This window comes from Peromyscus maniculatus, chromosome 16 (assembly GCF_049852395.1).
Source record: "Peromyscus maniculatus bairdii isolate BWxNUB_F1_BW_parent chromosome 16, HU_Pman_BW_mat_3.1, whole genome shotgun sequence".
Taxonomy (NCBI): Eukaryota; Metazoa; Chordata; class Mammalia; order Rodentia; family Cricetidae; genus Peromyscus; species Peromyscus maniculatus.
Window position 1 is genome coordinate 58,663,703 of NC_134867.1, and position 23,196 is coordinate 58,686,898.

Consider the following 23,196-nt stretch of genomic DNA (forward strand, 5'->3'; position numbering starts at 1 on the left):
GGAGCCTGGAACAATCTCTTGTGGCTACTGCAAACGGGCAAGAACTTTGCAGTCAACCGGTTCAGTGTCTGCCTACAGGCTTTTCCTCTGAAGGGAGCGTGTGCCTTCCTTAGAGGGTCTAGTGTTGGGAGTGGAACTGCCTCCTGCCACCAGGGTGGAAGACTGAAGGTCACTGGGAGAATTATAGTGGGCTGCTGTGGGAGCCTAGGGAGAGGGGGGCTTAAGGGCACTGGGAAGGGGCCGACCCAGTAGGGCACAGTTCAAAATTTATTTGGAAGGGGGAAAAAAGGCAACCTTTCTGCGGGCTAGGGTGGTTACAGGCTGACATCAGCAAGTTCCTGCCCACGGCTGTTTCTTACAGCTGGAAAAACCTGTTTGGGCAGCCCTTCCCAGGGCTCGTTACAAAATCCGGCCATTTAAAAATGGAGCTAAGGACAGGCGGCTTCCCACATGCGTTTCCACAAAGTCCAGGACCGGGTGCTCACCTTCGGATGCCAGGCAGGGCTTTCCGGCATGGTGGTGCCTCAGGGCCCCCAGCCTCTACTCTGGGCTTGGAGGAAGGACGGCCCTTGCCTCTCTACAATGCCGCTTCATGCACACTTGTGCAGAAGCAAGCATTAAGCCCTCCACAGCCCGCTTCTAGGCTCTCCAAGGGTCCAGGGTTCCCCGGATGTCCTGAACGAGTTATTTATTTATTAAATTTTAGACAGGGTCTCACTACGTAGCCCTCACTGGCCTTGAAACTCAGAGCTCTGCCTGCCTCTGCCTCCTGAGTGCTGGATTAAAGGCATGCGCCACCACACCTGGCCACTGGCTGGATTCTTTATGTACAGGTCATTTATTATCAGCAGGTCACTCTCCTAGGTGACTGCAGAGACCATGAGCTATGGGGGGCTGACAGGAGATGAGGGAGAGCATTACATCCTGACACACTTCACAGGGCTTGGCTGAGCCAGAGCCTGCCTCCTGCACTCAGGCCAGGAACCTCCCTTCATCTTTGCTGGCTGACTGTCCCTGGTGGGAAGAAGGACACTCAGGGGTGACCACCAGCAGCTGGCAAGAGGCTCGTGGCGCCAGGCAGCTCTCTTCCTCTGACTCTGCTCAGAGACCTTGCTTGACAGACAATGTAATGGCTGTGAAGCAATTAGACACCTTCTGCGGGCTCAGGGGAGTTAGCTAATTGTTCCTACAGGCAGGCGGCTGCTGTTTATGGAATCCTGGAGTGTCTGGTGGCATTATCAACATTCCTGGTTGGATTAGCACAAGCCTTGAGCTAGGAGGAGTCCATTCTGGTGAGGCAACAGCCTAGGAATAGCTGCGGAGGGGAAAGATCTCTGGGAGCTACCCTCTCTCTGCTTCATGGGGCTCAGAGTCCTAAGGACAGCGCACTCTGGGCCTTCCCTTGCCACAGACTCCTTGTGCTGTGGAACAGACTGGAAGTACAACTGACTTCGGGGTCACCAAGCTACTGCACTGTTCAACACACACACACACACACACACACACACACACACACACACACACACACACACAGAAAAAACAAACAAACAAACAAACAAACAAACAAACAACAAAAAACCAAGAAACCCTGGTACTTCATTGTTTTGGTAGACCTGCTACCCCCCAGATAAAATCAACGATCAACTTCAACTCACTTGTCATCTTTCTCATAAATATTAAGTCCAAGGGCATCAACTCCAAGCCAAAGGTCTGTTCCTTTCTTATTTTTGATCTCGAAATAGTTGATCCCATACATTTCCAGGTCCTGGGCAATCTTCAGGTACTCCAGCATCGCGCTGTCCCTAATGGGAAAGAGAACATAGGCGTTATGACTAGCAGCATTCACACCCAAAGACACAAGCCTCTGCAGCTGCTCAGAGTTAACGGCCGGCCATGGAGAGCAGAGCAGGGCATGGCATACGGGCAGGCGAGGCCAGGAGCAACCTAAGGCAGCTGGCTGGGAGGCAGGGATGAGCCAGGCCTGGAAGCAGCTCCCCGACAGGGGCCTGTGCTAGCCTGAACCCTGTAACTTATCTGCCCTACACTCTCAGGTAAAACTAACTGATTTGCTCTGGTTTCTAAGGAGATAGATTTTTTTTCCTTTTTAGGGATAACCCTGTTTCTTGCATTCACAGAGCAATCAGGGATCCCAACGTAAGACTCTCAGAGGCCCCTGGCCCGCTCAAGGACTCTGCGGCACACGGTTTCTAAGTTCCACACTGCAGAGAAGTCGTGTGCACAACCAGGCTGGAGGCAGGGACTAGAATCTTCATTTGAGTATCCTAAAGCCCCCATGCCTCGGTCCCTCAAGCTTCGTGGCCCTTCTCACCCGGGGCCCGTGCTTACATTATGTATCGTGTTGAAGGCAATAACCTTAGTGAGCGAATGAACTGGCATCCTCAACAAGAGACAGACCACACACACACACGCACGCACGCACGCACGCACGCAATGGTGAACAATGCTCCCCTCCGCTAAATGAGAGTAGGCAACAGAACTTTCCTCTGAAGGGATGGGTAGAGTTAGCATGGGAGGCTTAAACTGAATTGCTTCTCTTCCCCAGGCAAGAGCCTTGTTTAAAAAAACGAAACTCTCATTTTCTTCTCCCCAAGGGAACCCCACTTGTCCTGGACGTCACCAAGCGTGAGGACCGAACGCCGACCTCTCTGGAAACGCTCGCTACCTGGAGTCCCGTGAGAAGGTGAGTTGAGAAACGCGGCACTCACTTGAGCATCCCTCGGTGTTCCGCGTGCCACACCTGGATCCGGTCCTCCCACTGGTCCCTGGAGAGCTTGTGCTGGTCCATGACTCTAGGTTCCAAAAGGAGAGATACAGGATTGTCACCTTCAAGGGCTATGAGATGTGAGCCACAGAGCCTCTTCCTACGTGTATTCAACCCCTGTCGTCCTTTCGAATGAGACAATCATGGTGGGTTTTTGTTCTGACTTTCTGCTTTTCTTTCTTGAGCAAAAGCCTGAAGATGTAGCCTTTCAAAGACCCCAATCCCACCATAAGTTTTTAAAAACTATTTAAGATGGCTTTTCTTCCAAAGGGGGTCATTTTTTTATTTTTTTTTGGTCACCGTCAGTGAATAAGGGCAGACTTGCCAGAGGCCAGGTTACTGGTTCCCAGGCAGAGCTAAGCAGGCAGGTCAGGAAGAGGCCTGTCCATCAGACCCATGAGGAAGAGACATGCTATCCCCGCTGTGTCTCAGTTAATCATCAGGGGAGCCTGCTGACTCAGAACATTCCTAAAGGAGCACTCAGGAGAGGACCAGAGTCCCAGCCTCAGGGAGCACGTGACCCTGGCAGAGCACCCTGCTCCCCGGCCCCCTCCCAGGCCGGCCTCGATCGATCGATCGATTGATCGATCGATCGATCGGCTCACCTCTGGGGGATCAGCCGCTCCGAGCTAAGGTAGCCGGACTTGTGCATCTCCTTGTTATAGTCTCCGAACTTGGCCTGCACCGCGTAGGACCCCAGGAGCACAGCGGTCTCCGGAGGGCAGTAGATCTCGTCGCTGAGGATCCCCTCCTTGACCTGGAGGAAGAACAGCTTCTGCGTGATGTCCTGGATGAGCTCCTCGGCCACGTCCTCGGGGTAGAACTTGGCCCGGAATTTGAACTGGACGGGGTTCTCCTTCCGAACCTCTTGTGCAGACACCTGTGTGAGGGAAGGCAGCTCTCAGTACCAACGCCAGGCCATCCCCGAACACCAGTGGCACAACAGTTATTATCCAAGTGTCGCCGTGATCATGTGAGACTATCCCGGGCTTGTTGCGCTACGGAGGATGGTCTTGAGTTTGATAGGCCTGCCTCCGCTTCCTGAGTCCTGGGATGAAAGGCATGACCCACCATGCCTGGTATATGTAGTGCTTCATGCATGCATGCTAGGCAAGCATTCTACCAACTCAGGCACATCCCCTAGGCCTAAAATTCATCATTGTAGCGCGTGATGTAGTAAGTTAGTCCAAAGCATCTGGTCAGCTACTGGACCACAGGACCAATCGCCACATCACCATTTCTTGGGACAGTGTGCTATCGATCCCAGAGAACTCATTTAGGAAGAACCCCACGTCCTTCCTGCTGGACCTGCCCTGAGCCAGCCTGTCCCGGACCATGAACTGACCCCCACACTTGGCCATTTCTCCACTCTCACCCTCCTTACAGTGACATGGAAAATGGGAGGGAAAAAAAGCACAGGCTGCCCAGGGTCTGAAGAAAACACACAGCAGTGTTTTCATTACTATGAGTGAGGTTGCCCAATCTTCGGGGCTAGAAGATAATTTACTGCCGACTCAAACAAAACGGCAGGTCCTGACAATCTGGTGGGTGACTCATGATTTCTAGATTAATCTCATGAAAAAAAAAAAAAAACAAAAACTCAGGCCACGGGGCAGTTAACCATCACCTGCCCCGACAGGGGAGCCGGGCGAGGAGTGGAGGATCTAACTCTAGTCCGCAGTCTCCCTTCCTGGAAGCTTGCAGCCTCTTTGTCTATAAAAATCTTTACACAAATAACAAGGCACAAAAAGGCAGAGGAAGACACAGCTGAGGCATTCTGAGTTTGGTGCCCACAGAGCGGATCCGCTCCCAGTTAACGGCCTGCAAATGGTTAACTCCGACTTACCTTTTTATCAAGTTTCAACCAGGTAGGAAATCCTTTATTGTCCACATACTGGAGGCCAAAGTACCACACCTCCCGGAGGCCGATCGTCTTTACCACCTGAGAGAGAGAGCGAGAGGCCACCATGAGAAACACCCTCACACAGGCAACGGCAGCCCAGCCGGCGGGTGCCCCCCCCAATGTTCTCAGCAGTCCCCAGAGAGAGACTGGGACTATGCTTAGTACAGCAAACAGGCAGTCTCAAGCTTAACCTCTGACCCACAGAGCCTGAATCTGACCAGATTCAAGGTTATCTCTAAGTTCCACCAACTCTCACCCCTCCCGCTCCACTGCAGGCTGCGGGGGCACAGAGGACCAACAGCCCTCCTCCAGGAGTGTCCAGGCACACTGCCCCGCATCAGGATGCTCAGGTGGCTGGAAAGAACCAGCACAACACGTGGCCCATGGAAATAACGACACACATATGCTCACACCCCCCCACTCCATCCCCCCCCACAACCCCTCACACACACTAGAAAGAACTAAGTCCCCAAATCTTAGAATTTTAAACGTCACAAGAGGAAACATTAAACCTTTAAAAAAGGTTACCGCTCTCCTCCTGAGAGTTCCCGTGATGCTTCACGTGACACACTGGACTGACTGAACACACTAGAAACCACATGGGAAGCCAGCTGTTGATGGTACAAACCAAATCCCAGCCTTCAGGGGTGCAAGGCAGGAAGGGTGGGAGTCAGAGACCATCACAGGCCACACAGTGAAACGTCTCATCTTTACCCCCCCCCCTTTTTTTTTTGTTTTTTTTTCGAGACAGGGTTTCTTTGTGTAGCTTTGCGCCTTTCCTGGAACTCGCTTTGTAGCCCAGGCTGGCCTCGAACTCACACAGATCTGCTGCCTCTGCCTCCCGAGTGCTGGGATTAAAGGTGTCTTCCCTAAAAAGAGGAACCATATACACACAGGGCAACAAGGAGCGCTGGCTGGCCCGTCGACTCCACCTGTGGAGGGGCAGATGCTTGCTGCCCCTCCAGTCAGTCTCTGCTTGTTAACCGCCGTGGGCCGCCCTGCTGATTCTCCCCCTCGGCCCACCCCACAAAACAGTGGGGCTACACCACATCCAGGATTTTACCACGGGATGCCGTGAGGGCAATGTGACTTGTGAAGCTCACGCCCTTGTACCGACTGCAGCAGGACTGGACGTCCACTCCTGCCGACTTCCTACTCCCCACACACAAACCAGCGCCTTATCGTCCGAGGAGACCCGAGGTTGCACAACAAAGCCCTGCGCACGCAACAAGCGGGTGTCGCCCCTGATCTGACCCTTCCCCTTCCCCTGCCCGACTGCAGGCAGCCTCAGCCTGGCCCTGAGCTCCTAGTGAGAACTCCCTGTCCATTCGGCCTCCCTCTCCATGGCTCTGGGCTTCCAGTGACGTCCAAGTGCCACCACCCGAGAGTCCTCTCTCCTGCACTGTGTGGACGGACGGACGGACGGGTCAGTCAGTCAGTCTGCAAGCATCCCGTGCAGCCCAGGCCACCGCTCTCAGTGAAGAGCTGCCCCCATTGCCCTGACTCGCCACTTCCTCCTTACGTTCCCAATGAATGGACCCCCCCCCCCCCCAGGGGCATGTTAAAAAGCCTCCCCGTGGTACATTCCGAAGCCACCCCCTAGCTCATAGGTCCTCCCTAGAGGGGAACCCCACACTCCCACAAAGCCATCCATTTCCACTGCCTTCAAGGTCCTCCGACTCCCCTCTCAGCTTCACCCACAGGAGCGTCTCGGCAGCTTGGGGGCTGACCCTCGCCTCTCTCTGCCTTGGGAAGGGTTTGGGTGACAGGCTTTATAGGTGCCTGATTCAGCCAACCGAGCAGCAGCTGAAGGGCCGTGCCCCATCCCCCCATCCCTCCTGCCCCCCCAGAACGTCCAATCCCAGTTCCCGCTCTACATGGCTCTCCAGCCAGAGTCCAGTGCCACGCTGCAGCCTGCACTTGAGAGGCCGCTGCAGAGGCAGGGTGGTGGGGTGCTGTCGCGGGGGTGCTGGCATGCCCACGGCCTCTTTCGCTTAGCTCCATCAGGCTGGAGGGTCTGGTCCTGGAACAAGCCCCCTCCCTTGGACCTGTGACTCTCTGGTCTCATTTCTCCGCTCACACTACAACCTCCTGCTCTGCTTTGGAAGCGGTTTTGCCTGTGGTCCTACCACTCCTTTGCTGGTAAGGAAGTCTAAAGGGATCGGGCTAAGGTCCTGGACATGGCGCCACACGGCTCTCAGCGGCTGTGTCTGGCTTCCCCTGGTGAATTTCAGGGTGACCTTTAAGATTTCATCCTTAATCTAGCCTCACCCCAGAGCAGAAAGTATCTTAAATCTCACTAGGAGAGAACAACCTTCAAACAATGGTGACCGGCAGCCCGCCCTGCCGAACAGGTCTGGGCACGCCCTGGCACCCAGGGCTCTGCTGCCGGGAGAGCCACTTGGCACTACACCCTGAGCTCACTACCCAGAGAAGTCTGCATGGAGCCTGGGCGGGAGTGCTGAGATTCCCTTCCCGGGTTTCCCCAGCACCAGGGCTCGTTTTCAGGCACAGACCTTGAATGCAGAGTGCCACCTCCGTGTGACTCACCTTGCTCTGGCCTTGTGCCCCAGACCCTTGTCTACTATCTAGAGCTTGCTCTCATCTCCCTCTGCCATCCACCTCAGGCTTCAGGAGGCACAGGAACACAGATGCACCTGCCTGCCTTCCTCCAGACAAAGCCTGTGCAGACTCCACTGGGGGCCTGGATGCCAAGGGCGAGCTGCGGGCCGGCACGGCACAGGTATCTTTGGTGTATCCCTCGCCATTGTCTGGGCCCATCTAGCCTATGAAGCTGGGCAGAGAGCAAAGAGATAAGGAGGGTTTTCCAAGAAAGACCGACCACGAGATGGGAACAAGAGGTGCCCTTTCTCCTCTTGAGAAAGGGTGAGAGTCATGTAGGACATTCTGGAAAAGCTGCTTTCCAAAAACCAAGTGTTGTGCAATGAAACCACCTGTTGGAGCTGGCTACCTGAAGTGTTTTGTTAAGAAACAGAATATGAACATAGGATGTTCTGTTTCCTCACCAAAGCAAGCGGGGACCACAGGGCTGATGCTCTTAGATACACTCCAGGTGTCAGATGGCCCCACCACACCCTTGTCACGGTGCTCACATTAGCAAAGCTGCTTCTGTCTCAACCACAGAAGAGGATTCCAAACAAAGCAGAGGCGGCCAGCTATGGCCCAGATGCCAGATCTGGCCTGCTGACTGCCTATGTGGCCCAAGGTAAGAACGGGGTTCTGGTTTTTGAAGGTTCAGGAAATCCCTTTTAAAATGCGGTGCCCATATCGTTTTTTTATCTGAACAAGGTCATCAATTCATGTGCTCACAATTCACGGATTTGTGGCCGCTTTGCAGTAACAGTGGAAAGAATGGGCAGTTATAACACAGACCACATGGTCTTCGAACCTAAAAGAGGGACTGTCTGGCCCCCTGCAGAAAGAGCTTGCTGACACGTGACACACGGTTGTTAAACAACGCTAGATAACGTTTTCTAGCCCACTTTGGAAAGGGCTGAACCATTTAACCAAACTGTATTTGGAGCAGTGTTGCTATGAAAAACCCTACTATCTAGTGGGTGTTATCAACGAATAGCTACTTAACAAAAAGACCCGACTTCATGGGTGTTTCACGGTAGATGTGACCGAGGTCTAAAACAGCATTCTACTTTCTCAAAAGCTCTTTTCATCCGTTACCCGGAGTGAACCAAACAAGATAATCCACTTAGAAGAGCAAAGGGTGGGCCTCTGACAGACATCTCCTAAGTGGCCAATTCCCCTTCCCGACATCGGAGACTGACCTGATCAAAAAGCTGTTTCCCGGTGGTGTTTGGCTGGATGGCAAACTCCAGCTCTGCATCCATGGTGGTCACCCGGACGTTGATCTGGAAAACAGGAAGAGAAACTTGAATTTCCCTGTGCCTTCTTCCCCGGAGGGGCCTCCCACCGAAACCCAGAGCCGCTCAGCAGCGGGGCTCCCGCGCGCACATTCTCCTCTGTAACATCTGTCCTCACGCCAGCCACAACACACCTGCCACAGGCCCTAAACGAGGGGCAGCTGACTGGAGCCTCGGCAAGGTCAGGGTCTGGGTTCACACGCGGCCTTCTCGCCTCAAGAAAGCACATTCGTGTCGAGGTCTGCACAAGAGGCAGGGGAGGCAGGCAGGGCTCCTGAGGTACCAGCCCGAGGTCCACAGCAAGGCAAAAGGAAGGAGGAGGAGGGGCCATGGGCCCGACAGTTCGGGGGACGTTAGAAACTGAGAGAAAAGGGTGCAATGAGCAAATATCAAAACCAAGGAGGACAGAACAGCACACAGCCACCTAAGATGCTAATTACGAAGCAGAAGAAGGAAAAACGGCGTCTGAAATGAAAACCATGGCAAACAGTGCGGAGTCTATCAGTGCTAGCACACGTGTTAGATGTAAGAGGGAGGCAGTGGATGGTGCCCTCCCTCAGGCCCGCTGGCGACTGGGCCTTAAAAGGCTCCACTCTCACCCCGCTAGGGTTTTTTCGTTTTTGTTTTTAAACAAGTTGGAGCTGGAGAGGTGGCTCACTGGTTCGGATCATTTGTCGCTCATGCAGAGGACCCGGGTTCAGTTCCCCAGCACCCACAGGATGGTTCACAACCAGCTACAACTCCAGTTCCAGAGCATCTAATGCCCTTTTCTAACCTCCATGGGCACCAGGCGTGTGTGTGTGTGTGTGTGTGTGTGTGTGTGTGTGTGTGTGTGTGTGTGTGTGTATGAACTTTAAAATTTTTTAATTAAAAGTAAAGTCAAGGAGGCAGTTCTCACACCTTGCGCTTGGGAAAACCCAGGCTTTAAGTACAGGAAACCTTCTCGGTGGCTTTTCCATGTCACCCTCCCACAGGGAGAGACCACAGCACACAGTGGCTGGGATTCAGACAGGGCCAGAGGGGTCTCTTCCCAGCACAGCGGCCCTGTCGTGAGGACAGTATTTAGTCCACACAGCTCAGTATCCAGTAGATAGTGGATGTAATAGTAGGGAGCAGGCGCCAGATGCGAGTTCCTTCGCCAGGAACAGAATTTGCCTGCTTTCTCTCCAGCGCGCCAGCACACACATTTAACCCTAGCACTAGGGAGGCAGAGGCAGGCAAACCTCTGAGTTTGAGGCCAGCCTGGTCTCCATACCAAATTCCATCATGCAGGGCTACACAGTGAGACGCCCCTCTAAAATACAAAAACAAAAACCAAGAAGAAGAAAGAGGAGGAAGAGAAAAAAACAAAAGGTTTGTTAAAGATTGGACAAACCAGGGGTCGCTTTAACGGACACCCCAGAGGTCCGGAACATTGCTAGCTGGCATCATGGCTCTGCGGGCTTCAGAGAGGACTCAATGGATACAGTGCTTGACATAAAAGTATGGGGACCAGAGTCTGGTACCCAGACCCGCTGGAGTTAGAGAGCCTGGGGTGCCAGGAGAAACCCTGCCTCGATAAATAGAGTGGACAGCAATCAAGAAGAGTACCAGCGTCAACTTCGGGCCTTAGCAGGTATACATGCACATGTGCATCTACCTACATGTATGTACCCGCATTTACAGGTACATTTACACATGTGTATGCACACACCCAGCGGATATCAGCCGTTCTGAAAACTACATGGAACACGTTATTAGAAATTTAAAATGTAATACCCATCTCCCCTTTGAGGCTTTTTTGAGACAGTCTCACCAGAACTCACTATGTAGACCACACTGGCCTCGAACTCATGGGCAATTCTCCTGCCTCGGCCCAGACTCTAGGCACGTGTCACCACACCCAGCTATGTGCTATCTTCGGGTTCCGATTAGGTTTTATTCTAGTCAAAGTTCAGACACCTCGGAAAGGTAAGCAAGTGGCTCCCTAAGTACTTCTGCTGATGTAGGCTATTATCGCTCGGTCGAGTGTGGGATGTGAACTTCTTAAACTTGCTCAGGTCTGTGTGAAGCTGTGACTCCATACCTTCCATTGCAGGAGCCTAATCTCCAAAGCTGCAACGACAAGGTGATTGCTCTCTACCAGCCCTATCCGAAGGGACAATCCCTAGGTCTGGCTGGGCATACGCCAGGATTTTAAAAATCCTTCCTAAACCAGGTGTGGTGGCGCACGCCTTTAATCCCAGCACCCAGGAGGCAGAGGCAGGCAGATCACTGAGTTCATGGACAGCCAGGGCTACACAGGGAAACCCTGTCTCTAAAAACCACCATAAACACAAAGCAAAGGCAACAAACAAAAAGGTCCTCCCTAAAGGTGCCCGGTCAATATTAACGTAAGTATAGATTCATATACACAGTGCCGTCTCCACAGTCTTGATTAAGACCCATACAGGCATGCTACGCAACCGAGGCAACAGACCTTGTCCATGGCTGCACTGCTCTCAGCTGGTGGGCATGTGCGGCTCACCAGTCATGGCCCAGGAGCTGAGGAAGCTGCTGGCATCTGGACAGCATGGTGATCCTTCTACAAGACCACGCCAAGCACCACAGATCCGTCAATATCCCAAGCACATGTGTTCCACATCACTGGACCTATAAAAAGCACTACTGCCCAACTACACACATTTCCAAAATACGGCACACACCGCCTTAGTCTACGGCACAGTGGACTATTTCGTGTTTAGAAAGACCAGTAGGATTGTTTTCAGTGTATAAATCTTTAATAACGTGTTGCAATGCAGCATAAACGTCCATCAAAATTTAAATGCAACCTTTAGTAACTTAACAGGACCGTTCACATACACATTATGGGAGGGAGCCCGAGAGAAATCAGCAACAATTGAGGCCACTCCAGCTTCCCGTGTATCCCCTGATGACGGGTTTGCATGGTAAATGATGGTTTTTAATGAATTCGGAGGATCTGGATGCATCTGGAGCCTGAATGGCAAGGATGTCACAGAAATAAAGGAGAACTAAGTGACAGGAGGGCGGTTCCCCAAAGAACAAGGGACTCACAACTCCAAACTGCCTGCAAAGACCGGAGAGCAGAGGGCCTGTGGCAGTTCTTATTGTCTGGATAATTGACATCTCAGACTTGTCAAGAGCAATGATGAAGGGCTGCGATGGAGCTCGGAGCTCTTAGTACTTGGGGTCCTACATACACATCCCCAAATTGCCAAGACTGATGTCAGCATAATCACTTGTATATGCATGCATATCACACACACACACACACACACACACACACACACACACACACACACACACACACACACACGACTCTTCATCACTTAAAATCCAATCCCAACATTCAAAAAAAGAGAAGGATTTACTTCAGGGGTGCCAAAGTACTCTAAAGTGTTGTGCCTTTCTGGAATGGTGGTGGAGGACACACAGGTGCCTCTTGTGCACCCACACACACACAATTGTGAGGCTGATGTAAGATAATTCATACCTAGGGTTCTAAGATGTTAAAATCCCTAAACAACCCGACATAATCACACCAACTGCTTATGATGGAAACGTACAGGTAAGTCCAACTACGTAGCATCCTTCAGGTTGGTAATAATGGAGTCTTTCAATATCTTCTTGCTCTCAGAACTTTGAATGACTTTTTTTTTCCTGAGACAGGGTTTCTCTGTGTAGTTTTTGCACCTGTCCTGGATCTCGCTCTGTAGCCCAGGCTGGCCTCGAACTCACAGAGATCCGCCTGCCTCTGCCTCCCGAGTGCTGGATTTAAAAGCGTGTGCATCACCACCGCCCAGCGGAATGACTCATCTTGGCATGAGATGGCTCAGCAGGTGAAGGCGCCACCACTAAGCCTGACCAGGGCAGACCCCCTGAATGTGTCCTCTGACCTTCACCAGTGGCCTATGTGTACAACCCCTGCCCCAACAACACACATAAATGTAATTTAAAATTAACCTTAATTAAAGTTAAACTTTAAAATCCCTTTTAAAGGAGGTTATCTTGGACACAAGCTAGGTCAGCATGGTACTGACAGTATCAGAGCCCCGTGAAGAAAGTGGGCTTCTACTAAACACACGGATGTGTCACATAGACCCTAGTTAGTGGCCCCAGGGCAGTACAACTCAGGGAATGACTTCGGTGGGCAGGGCCAGTTTCTCATTCCTGCCAGAACATGGTGCAGGGTTTTCTTTAAGCCAAACCACCTAAAACTGAAAACAGGAATGAACTAAAATTTTATGTCTAAAAAATAAGGAGGAAACTGGCCAGTAAAAATTAGAGAAAAAAAACTTTGTGGTTTTGTTTTTGCTCTTAATGAAAAGCAACTAGCATTTCAGAAGCGTTCACAGGGACCACTCAACCACACGATGCTCACGGTATTTAGGGGCAGAACAGCACCGTGGCCTGATCAACACTGACTCCGCCCACCCTCTGCCTGCTAAACCTTTTCAAAGCATTCTGTTTGTCATTCTAGGTTAGTTCAGCTTAAACCTACTGTCCCCAGAACGGATGAGATTAACAGGCCTGGCCCTACTGGTGGGTACCTCCCATGTCCTAGGCTCATTCAGGACCTATAGACGTCTGCGGGCACCATGAGCAGAGGGCAGCTGGGCCTCCCAGGAGTCTGCCCTTCCTCTGCCTTAGGTGGGTTTCATCAGTTTCCTTGGAACTGCTTCTTAAATGCTCAGCTGTCAGTCTCAGAGTCTACAAGGTCTGGGTATCTAGCCTAGGCTCTTCTGGAACTCATGACCCCTGACCCCCCAGAGCGCTGGAGGTCACAGGTGTGCACCACCACACCTGGTTCAGGGATTCATGTTACTTAAAACTACGTCAAGAGTTTCTGAGGGCAGGCCAAATGCAGGCGTCAGCGGGACCCTGGCAAGAAGGAAGGTGTTGCCGGGCAGTGGCGCACGCCTTTAACCCCAGCACTGGGAGGCAGAGGCAGGAGAATCTCTGTAAATTCAAGGCCAGGGAGTCTCCAGAGAGTTCCAGGACAGCCAAGGCTACCTTCACCGAGAAACCCTATTTCAAAATAAAATAAAAAAAAGAAGGACCAAGTCAAGGACTGAGTCCTTGAACCCAGAGCAGAAGAAGCTCTGTACTTGGGCCTCAGTCACCTGATCTGAAAAAGGCCAGTCCTGAGTCCTGCCTCCCTTAGGTCTGAAAGGCTAGAAGCAAGTTAGGTCGATGTTCTCAGCTGGCTGGGGCTGGTCCAGGGGAATAGGGTCTGTCCAGAGACATGGCTCTGGGGTGCCGATGGCCTGCCTTCTCTGGAGCATGCAGACGGAACACAGGACGGCCAATAACATCACCTGACCATAGGGAGGACACCAACAACAGAGGCTAGTAACAAGCAGCCAGGAGAACATGTTCATGGACACCTACTTAATTTTCAGAATGACCTTTCTGGGCAGACAGGCTGTCACAGGGCTGGCTGACCTGCTTCTGTGCCTCAGAGATTAAAGACCTAATCACCCAACCCAACCCAGTTTTGTTCTGAATAAACCAGCAGCAGCTACCCTGTTTAAGAAAAATAAACCCGCCTCCCCTTTGCTGGTCCTTCAATCACTGGGCAGAAAGGTCAGAAGGTCAGAATCTTTTTCTGGTCCCCCCTTCCCACCTTGAACCATGTATATAGTCTGAAATATGTCTTGTGCATCTTCTGGCCACGTCAGTGGCTGTGTGGTCCTCTAGAGAGTTATGTGACTTTAAAGAGAACAGGAAGACACGGGGATGGTGCCATGTCCCAAGGTCATGTGAGTGTGGAGTAACTTTCTTGTTCCTTTGTTTAGTTAAGGCAAACTGTGAAATTCCACCATGGCCCAGGCTAGTATTCTCAGGCTCTGTCGCCCAGGGGCATCTCAAAGATGCAAGGCTTTTCAGAATGCACTGTGGAAAAACACCATTTCTGGGTCATTACAGTTTAATTATCAAAATGGTATCTAAAACACCTTCTAAGAGTCCAAGGTAAAAACAGAGGGACCCGACGGTGAAACCCTGTACCGTCTCCTCCCTCTCTCCCACATGTAATTGCCGAGTCCGACTTACGTCAAATTATCTCCTGGCTCTTTCTCTGGCCTTGGTAAATCAATCTAGTTGCTCAAGTTTCCTTTGGGCAATGTCACTGAGGCACTGGAACTTAGCTTAAGATTTCTCACTCCCTTTTGTTTGTTTTGGTTTTTTGAGACAGGGTCTCTATAGTATGTAACCCTGGCAGCCCTAGAACTTGATTTATAGACCAGGCTGGCCTCGAACTCACAGAGATCCGCCTGCCTCTGCCTCCAGAGTGCTGGGGTTAAAGGCGTGCGCCGCCACGGCCAGTTTCTACGCTCACTTTTGCAGAGTAAATGCAATCGCATCAATACAAGCTCTGATGTGGGGATCATTCTAGACTGATTCAGCCACGCGCGGTCACGTGACACAGCCTTCAGGGAGCAGAGTGCAGGTGAACCGTCTCCAGTGGGTTTTCTTCTCTCTTCAAGTATCGGGAATGCCATGGAGCAGAAAGGAAATTCAGAAAGTGGCATCTGAATGTTCGGTGGTAAGACGGCACCCAGTTATCACACCTGTCTGGACTCAGAGCTCAGTCTGGGCCCAAGATTGTGCTGAGGCCGACCTTCCTTATCAGTGCAAATGTCAGCGCTGTTTTCCAACATTCCAGCCAGGAGCGCCACTTCAGCAACTTCTAACAACCTTCACGAACTTGGGGAGGACCTTGGACATGCTTGGAAATTGTCGGGATAGGGAGTGGACGTAGTAACATTCTCCCACAGAGGGAGGAAGGGGGCGTCACAGGTGACATCAGATGAATGCTCACCTGCTCTTTCAGGCTACTTGATTGGATAATGGAGCCAGGTCCGTATTTTCATTTTCATGTCCAGTCAATGCTTTTTTAAGAGCTTTGAGGAAATATAATTTACATACCATAAAAATCAACCCATTTGCAATGTGCAATTTGGGATTTCTATCATTCACAGGATTACACACAAACATTGTTGTCAAGTTTTAGTTTATTTTAGTTTTTTGTTTTTTTGTTTTTTTTTTTTTAGACAAGGTATTGCTACATAGCACAGCTGGCCTCGACTCACAATCCCCCTGCCTCAGTCGAGGATTTCAGGTGTGCACTGTCATACCCAGCTGGTTTTAGAATGCTCTCAACCACCTCAAAAAGAAAGATGGTGCATACTAGCATCACCCCCCTATCATTCTTAAGCCCCCAAACCTTGTTGACCGATCACCTATTTTTCAGCTCTATGATTTGCCTATTCTGGTATATCAGATAAATGAAATCTCTTGTCTGTCACTTACCACATTTAAGATCACCTCTGTTGTGCACGTATTAGTACTTCATTCCTTTTTATTGCCACATGACGTGCCACTATGTGGGGACCCATCCCTTCCTCGGTCCACTTGATGAATGGCTGGGTAAGCATTTTATTTGTTAGTCTGTTCCCTGTTGCTTTAATGACTGCAGACAGGACAGCTAAAAAGCAATGTCACTCAAGCCGGACAGACTATGTATGGTCAGCTTGACGGAACAAAGACGAAAGGAGACTGATTTTCAAAAACTAAAACGTTTAATTCAGCTTTTTTTGAATTTGAAAATCAAAATATTCCATGTTCTTGGGACGGCAAGACTAGCTATCCAACAAACAGGCCTGACCATAGCAACATACAATCCCACTCCACTCCCGCCCCACTTTACCCTCTGCGGTGGGCAGGGTCAGCCCTTGGGACTGGGTGGGCTGCTGAGCTGGGAGCTGGGAAGCTGTGGTCTGCCCCTCCAGGGCAGAGGTAAGACAGGTTCTCCCTGGGTCCTGTCTCCCTAGACAGAAGCGAGACTCAGTCCTCCATCTGTATCTCACTCCAATGATACTGTTCACACCACACTCTGACATTAACAGAATCTCCCCACCCCCACCCCCACCTCCGCGCGCCCCTAAGGGCCTGCTCCTGCTGAAGGAGATATGCAGACATACACTTTCTATGGTGTCCGACCTAAGGAGGAAACCCAAGCCACAACCTTTCCTATTGGTCTAACAAGTGTGGCCAGCTGCACCTGAATACTAACCTGGGTGTTCCTCTGGGATGTTAGCCACATTGTAGCAGGTATTAGCCCAACAAATGAAACACTTGCTTCCTAGGCCCTGGGTGAGACAGGGCTGTGCAAGAACTTATTTCCTCTACCAAGCTCAGGGGTGAAGTCAATGACATGCTCACGGGAGAGAGCTTGACATGGTGAAGGCTGCAACTTCTTCAGCTGGGACTAAAGCACCTGCTAACCATGATCTGCATGGGGGTGGGGGGAGGTGAGACAGAGGGGCCTATATTCTAGTCCTCGGGATTCTGGTACCTTCTCATCTTCGATACAAACCACCCTCTCTGCAAACGCAATGTCATTTTGGAGCATCTGCTAAGACACCGTGGCCATCTTGTACCAACGCTGGCTAACAAATCACCAAATTCTGTAAAATATTACCAATGACTTAGCCAACCTTAACCACCCTCCTGGGGAAAGGCAGACACAGCAGAGGGACAGTTTCTGTGGCTTACTGTTGGATATTCCTTCTCCCTCCGAATACAACCCCTTTGGAAGCCATCACAGCAATGGCTAGTTAAAAGGGTTTTTTTGGTGTTTTTTTATTATTATTACTGTGTGCCCGGACCCACCACAGTGTCACAGGACCATTCACTGTGAAGCTGGTTTTTGCTACGCCCCCCCCCCCCTTTATGTAGGCTCCAGGGTATGATCTCACATAGCCAAGCTTGTGCACAGCACCTTTACCTGCTGAGCCAACACCCCTGACACTGACACACACACACACACACACACAGAGCCACCCTCCCCCCTCACACACACCACTGCAGGGGCCAATTGTTAAGATAACCTTGTTTCCATCTGTAACAACATGACTGCCCACATCTGCACTGGGGCTAACTACGGTTTATATATGCATAAAGTCTATAAAATTGCTGCAGTGGCAACTCCCGGGACAGTGTTTTATACTGTTACTATTTCTGGAAGCAATTATTTGTAATGCCGCCCCCCAATTCCATGAAGCTACCCCTTCTTTTGGAGAGGGCCAAAGCAAGAACTACTAGGCTGAACCAGAGTTGACCAAACTATCGCCAGAGTATGGAGGAGAGAAGTACCAGGACATGGGGGCCCCAAGACAGCGCTGTTTATTTAGGAACCTCACACTTGTTACAACGCTCACGTGCTTGCCAACCGAGCCTTGGCAGTGTGGTTCTTCCCCAGACCTCCTGCCCACAGCTAGAGCTGAACCCGGACATTCAAAGGCAGGCTGGCAGACATCTAAGCTCCAGCTCTTGCTGCCAGGCGTCCTGAACACTCTCGCTGCTGTGTGGAGAAGGTGGGGACAGGACTGTCCCACAGTAGGGATGAAAGAGCCCCTCGGAGAGGCTGCAGTCCGTTTACACCAAGCTCTCCATCAGCGCTCTTAGGAAGGAAGACTGCCGTATGCGCCAGGAAGCTCAGCCTTGGGTCAATTACTACAAAAAAACGGTCCATCAGGCAAGCGGGAAAATCTGTACGCATCACTGTCTCTAGCAAAGCAAGGCAAATGACATCTGACTAGGATGCATGTCTTCAGAATAACAACATCGTTTCCGTATGACGAGCCGATACTAGGGTATGTATCTTTTATTGCCTAATAACAATAATAAAATCCAGTGTCAGAGCTGACAAGGGTCCACTTGTCACTCAACCAGGGAGCCGCTCCACAGAGGTCAAAGTGCTGGTCAGCAGTTCTGTTGCCTGACTTTCCCAGGGACCCTGAGCGCCAGTCACCCCACTCACGGAAATATGAAGAAGTCATTGAGACCTGGTGGCAACATCTGGAGCAGGGTCAGCACTTCCACTGAAGACTCTATTCTTGGGGACAGCGGTGGCTCCCCAATAGTAAGGTCAAGGGGCAGGGGGATTCAAGCGGGGCTGTGCGTGGAAGGGCAGATTTCCTGGTGATAGCATGGATTAAGGCTAACCCACCACCAGGCGGTTGCCTCTTGATCAGCACGGCTTGGCTAGCGCCTGCCCTTGCACTAATCACTAAGGAGAGAAGCGGTGACCACAGAGGTCAGAGCCAAAGGAGCCAGCCTGACTGCATGAAGAAGCAGGCAGCTCCTTCTCTCTAGTTCACAGTCTTCCTCAATGTGAGTGTAAATTCTAAATCAAGTAAGCGTCTAAAGCCATCCCTTCAACTTTAAATCACAAGCGGGTCTGGCAAAATGGAAGTTGCCGCTTTTTTTTTCCCCCAAGATTCATGTCTGCTTATGTCCATATTCACAACTGTCTACAAACACCTTATACCTGCACCCTGGGATACTTGGATACTTACAGTATATTTCAACATGACTAGGACAGCTTTCTCCCCATTTAGTGTGAAGCATAATAAGCCATGCCTTGTTCATCCCTGGTGTGTGCACAGCCAGCCTGATGTGGCTTCCCAGGAACATGGCAGGTGGCACCCCTCCCTTTACAGATGCCAAGTGCACTTGAAGGAACTCCGTGGGTAACTTTAATTACGAAAGCTAACATAGCGTCCTCCTCACTTCCCTTTCCAAACTGTTCTCACTACACGGCCATCACCACTAGACTATACTATCAACATTAAATCCTTAATACTGCCATAGGTACTGGGCCTGGAAACTACCTGGTAACTTTCCCGGGCAGGTTTCTGCCCTGTAACATAAACGTGTGTGTTTTCACTACAGCTACAACAGTGACAAGGTTAACTATTCTGTAGGTGACTCTGAATGGCTACCGCTTCCTGCCTAGGAACTCCTAGACCTCACTCTGTGTGTGTGTGTGTGTGTGTGTGTGTGTGTGCGCGCGCGCGCGCGCATGTGTGTTGTGTCTTGGTCATCCTTCAGCCCACCCCCATGCATGTGCATGAGCATCGGCATGTATCTGCCTATCTCTTTGTTTGAGATGGTGGTCTCTTTAAGTACCTAGTCAAACCTCAAAGTCCCAATCCACCTGCCTCAGCCTCCTGGGCAGCACGCAGACACCACCTGCCTGGACTGATAGTCAAATCTTTTTAATACTCGAGGCAACTGAGTCCCGGCTGTCTTAAGCAACTTTCTCAACTTCCAATACTCAAAAAATACTTCTATTTGTATAGCCCTTATGTTTTATTTCTAAGCTTGTCTCTAGGCCAACGGTTTTAGGCTTCTGAATAGAAAAGTCTGTATTACTCAATTCCAGAGTGAAAACGGCGAAGAGCTCAGATGAACTAATGCTTTCCCATAACTTCGAGAACATGTAATGAAATCTCAAGTTCTTCTCAATAGCTCCTTTCTGCCTCAGAAAGTAAGCCACTTCCTGCCCCCAGACCCACTTCCTGTCAGACCAAGGCTGCTTAACAAACACAAAGAGCGGACAAACCAGTCCTGTTTGTACTCATTATGATCAGGGGGAAAAAAGAAAATCTGACCTTAGAACCAGAAAGGAACTTTCTGAACGTTCACATTCAAAAGAGGGCTAGCTCCCTCTGCTTCAAAACCTGGCTGGAACAGGGAGTGCTGAGCCCTCCCCATGAGAGGGAGAAGAGCCGTACCGTGCACAGAGCGACCGTGGGCAGAGTGACCCCAAGGACCCTTTCTGGACTGCCGAGCCTATGGCAATGCTGCCTAGTGCCCGGCACCTGTAACTTCTCACACGGTTTGTGTGTGCCTGTCTGTAAGTGGGTACATTTCTTCCAGCCTGGGATTTCCATGGGAATCAAACAAGAATTCTCAGAAACCACCTCACACAGGGCAGGGTGGAGAAATAACAGAAGGATTTTACCTGCCGCTAAAGAGAAGCACAAATAACTCACACACCCCTCTGTCCACCAAGGCAGACCAAGTTAGTTCTCATTCAAGGGCACTTTCTCTGTAGCTAATAAGCTCGGAGTCTGGATCGCATGACATCTGATTTCAGTTTCACTAGCTGCTGTATCACACATACTTCGGCTTGGACGCAGCTCACTGAAATACCTGCCTAATTAGACACACAAACTGGAGAGCCCCGTGGAGACAAAGGTAGGGACGGCCAAGATGGCCACTACACGCTACGCTGATTTTTAATTCTCGGCTCACAGAACAGAACATAGGACACGAAGGGCTTGTAGACTAAACCCACCTGGAATGTACTATTTTCTTTGTAAATTTAGAAGTCTGTGAAGACTTTTCTCTTCCAGCCCAGCGGAGGAGGAGGAGGAGGGGCCGGGGAACAATGGAAGTGTCAGATCGCCCCGATTTCTTTGCTAACCTGTTGTTCTAGGGACTGGACCATAAAGCCAACCACACTGAAATCCAGTGTGATTTCTGAGACAAATCTGCCCTAGCTCAGACCACATGAGCAGGAATATTTTGCAGTTTAAAGAACATTTTTTCCTATAAGAGGCTTAGATGAGGGTTATTTGAATTTATGCCTATGAAGTCTTTTCTTTAGCCTTTAGCAATTACAGCCAGTCTCCCAACAGCTTTACTTTTCTTTAAAAAAAAAAAAAATCCACTGTAAATTGGTACGTTTGTAAAATCTGCTTGGATAAGCAAACTTCAAAAAAGTTTCTATTTTTAAAACTTCTCTGTTTCTGAAGTTATATTAGGTTAAACCAAACTCTTCAATTTGCATGTTGTCACAAAGGGGTTATGTATACAAGCACTTGACTGGGGGTAAGAACACGGGGTAGTACACTTTTCAGCCCTTGTTACCACTGACAACCACCCCCACCCCACCCCCACCACCGGTGTACTCCCTCCCCTCCCCTCCCCTCCCCACCCCGCCTGTCCCGCCTCCGGCACCAAGACACCCCCTTGGTGTCTCCACTCAGCCATACCTCACAGTTCATGATGTTCATTTTCAAGTCTGACAAAACTGCCGGTAAAGACACCGTCCTGGGCCACAACCCCCCCCCTCCCACCCCAAATCTCCAAACTACAGCCTAACAGCAGTGGGATCACTGGAACCAACAGTTTGCGGGTTCCCATGTCAACTGCAATTTCCGATGCGAGATCACCTTAAAAATATACGTGTTGAGGGGAGGGGAGGGTGAAGGCCCAGGTGCCATGACACCAGCTATTCATTTGATCAGCACACACAGGTCACCTAAGCACTGTGACACCTCTTCAAGACTTCATGGAGAACCCCTCAGCATACCGAGGCTCCGGCCAGGGACAGGCTCCCCAAATCAGGGGTGTCGTCACCATGTTTGGATTTCCAACTGGAAGAAGGTGCATACATTTTGTGAGGAAATGAGGTGAAGAATTCTCCCCTTTTCTGCACCTGTAATAAGCTTTGTGTGCCTGTTTGTGTCTCTGTGTGCAGGTGTGTGTGTGTGTGTGTGTGTGTGTGTGTGTGTGTGTGTGTGTACTCGCTTGCGTGCACGTGCTAAGGCTTGGCGGCAAGCTCCGTTACCCACTGGGCCATCTTGCCTCCTTTCCCATAACAAACTGTAAAGATGTAGACTCTCCTATAGACAACCGAAACAGTCATAACAAATAGAAGGAAATCTACAGTGAGATGCCACATGAACTTCCTTCCTGTTGTGACACCAGACTCCCTGGAATGCTTCACCTGCTGGGAGGATGAATCTTGTATATTTTAAGGACCTCCAATCCTGTCCACCCACCCACTTCAGCCTGCAGCCCCATGGGTCCTTTTATGGTTGATCCTGTCCAAATCCAACTCATACATTTTGCTGCCCTGCTTCTCGCCACTCCCACACTGTCCTCTCCAGCCAGCTTCTTAGGAAGAGGCACAGTTGTCCCAACACTACCTCCTGAGGAGGCCTCCTGAGGAGGCTCACCCGAACAGCAATGCTCTGTGTACGCCAGGACGGCAGCATCTCAGTGAGAGCACTAACAGCCAACGGATCCCACTCTAGGCTGTGCTGACTACGTCATCTCCAGACCATCTCCAGACCGGTGTTCCCTTCAGGAGCATAGAGACCAAGGCTGGATCCCCTGCCAAGACACACTGAAGAGAAACCTACAGAGCCACCATGGAGACACAGGCAGACATTTCTCAGCCAATTTCTCTGACCCACAGCACCTGAGAAATGACGGACGTCGACGTATCTCAGGGGACCCAGAAGATGTTGGTATACACCCACTACCAAATCTAGGTGAAAAAGTTTTGGAGGAATGTCCTTCAAGACAGTGTTCTGTACAGGCTCACTGACAACGGAAGTGATTTACAAGAACAAACAACCCATCACATCTTGCCCACTCTGGTCACTTTAGTCAACAAAAATCAAACAAATGAATAAAAGGTAACTCTAGGCCGTGACAAAGCTGAACACAGGCAGTAGCTGTCTGTCTGCTTTTCCACATCTTATTAAGACCCCCTCTCTACCCCTCGGCCCCCATCGGGTACCAACCCTTCTTGGGAACAGCTAGGTCTTACCCTAGGGAGGGGCAGAGGGACCACTGCTCCCCGAGGCCTCTTGGCACAAAGGCTATCTTAGGCCTGTGCTAACTTTCCTTCGCCTTTGGCCACTATGGGAGGGTGGGGCGTATTCAGGAAAGGCTAGAATGCGCATCAGATGGAAACTGGTCAGCCGTGATGTGTGACTATGTAGGGGTTATGAAGGCGACGGTGA

At 50.8% G+C, this 23,196-nt stretch overlaps 1 protein-coding gene across 1 annotated transcript in view; it reads right to left on the bottom strand.

Moving 5' to 3' along the window:
- The window catches only part of Ezr (ezrin), a 44,422-nt gene that overhangs the window by 13,724 nt on the left and 7,502 nt on the right, over positions 1–23,196 (bottom strand). Inside the window, exons 2-6 of the mRNA XM_006978042.4 lie at positions 8,486–8,569; positions 4,629–4,724; positions 3,388–3,662; positions 2,727–2,810; positions 1,656–1,802 (exon numbers count right to left, since the gene is read on the bottom strand). Coding sequence (XP_006978104.2) covers positions 1,656–1,802; positions 2,727–2,810; positions 3,388–3,662; positions 4,629–4,724; positions 8,486–8,569 — 686 coding nt within the window. The remainder of the gene's footprint in view (positions 1–1,655; positions 1,803–2,726; positions 2,811–3,387; positions 3,663–4,628; positions 4,725–8,485; positions 8,570–23,196) is intronic.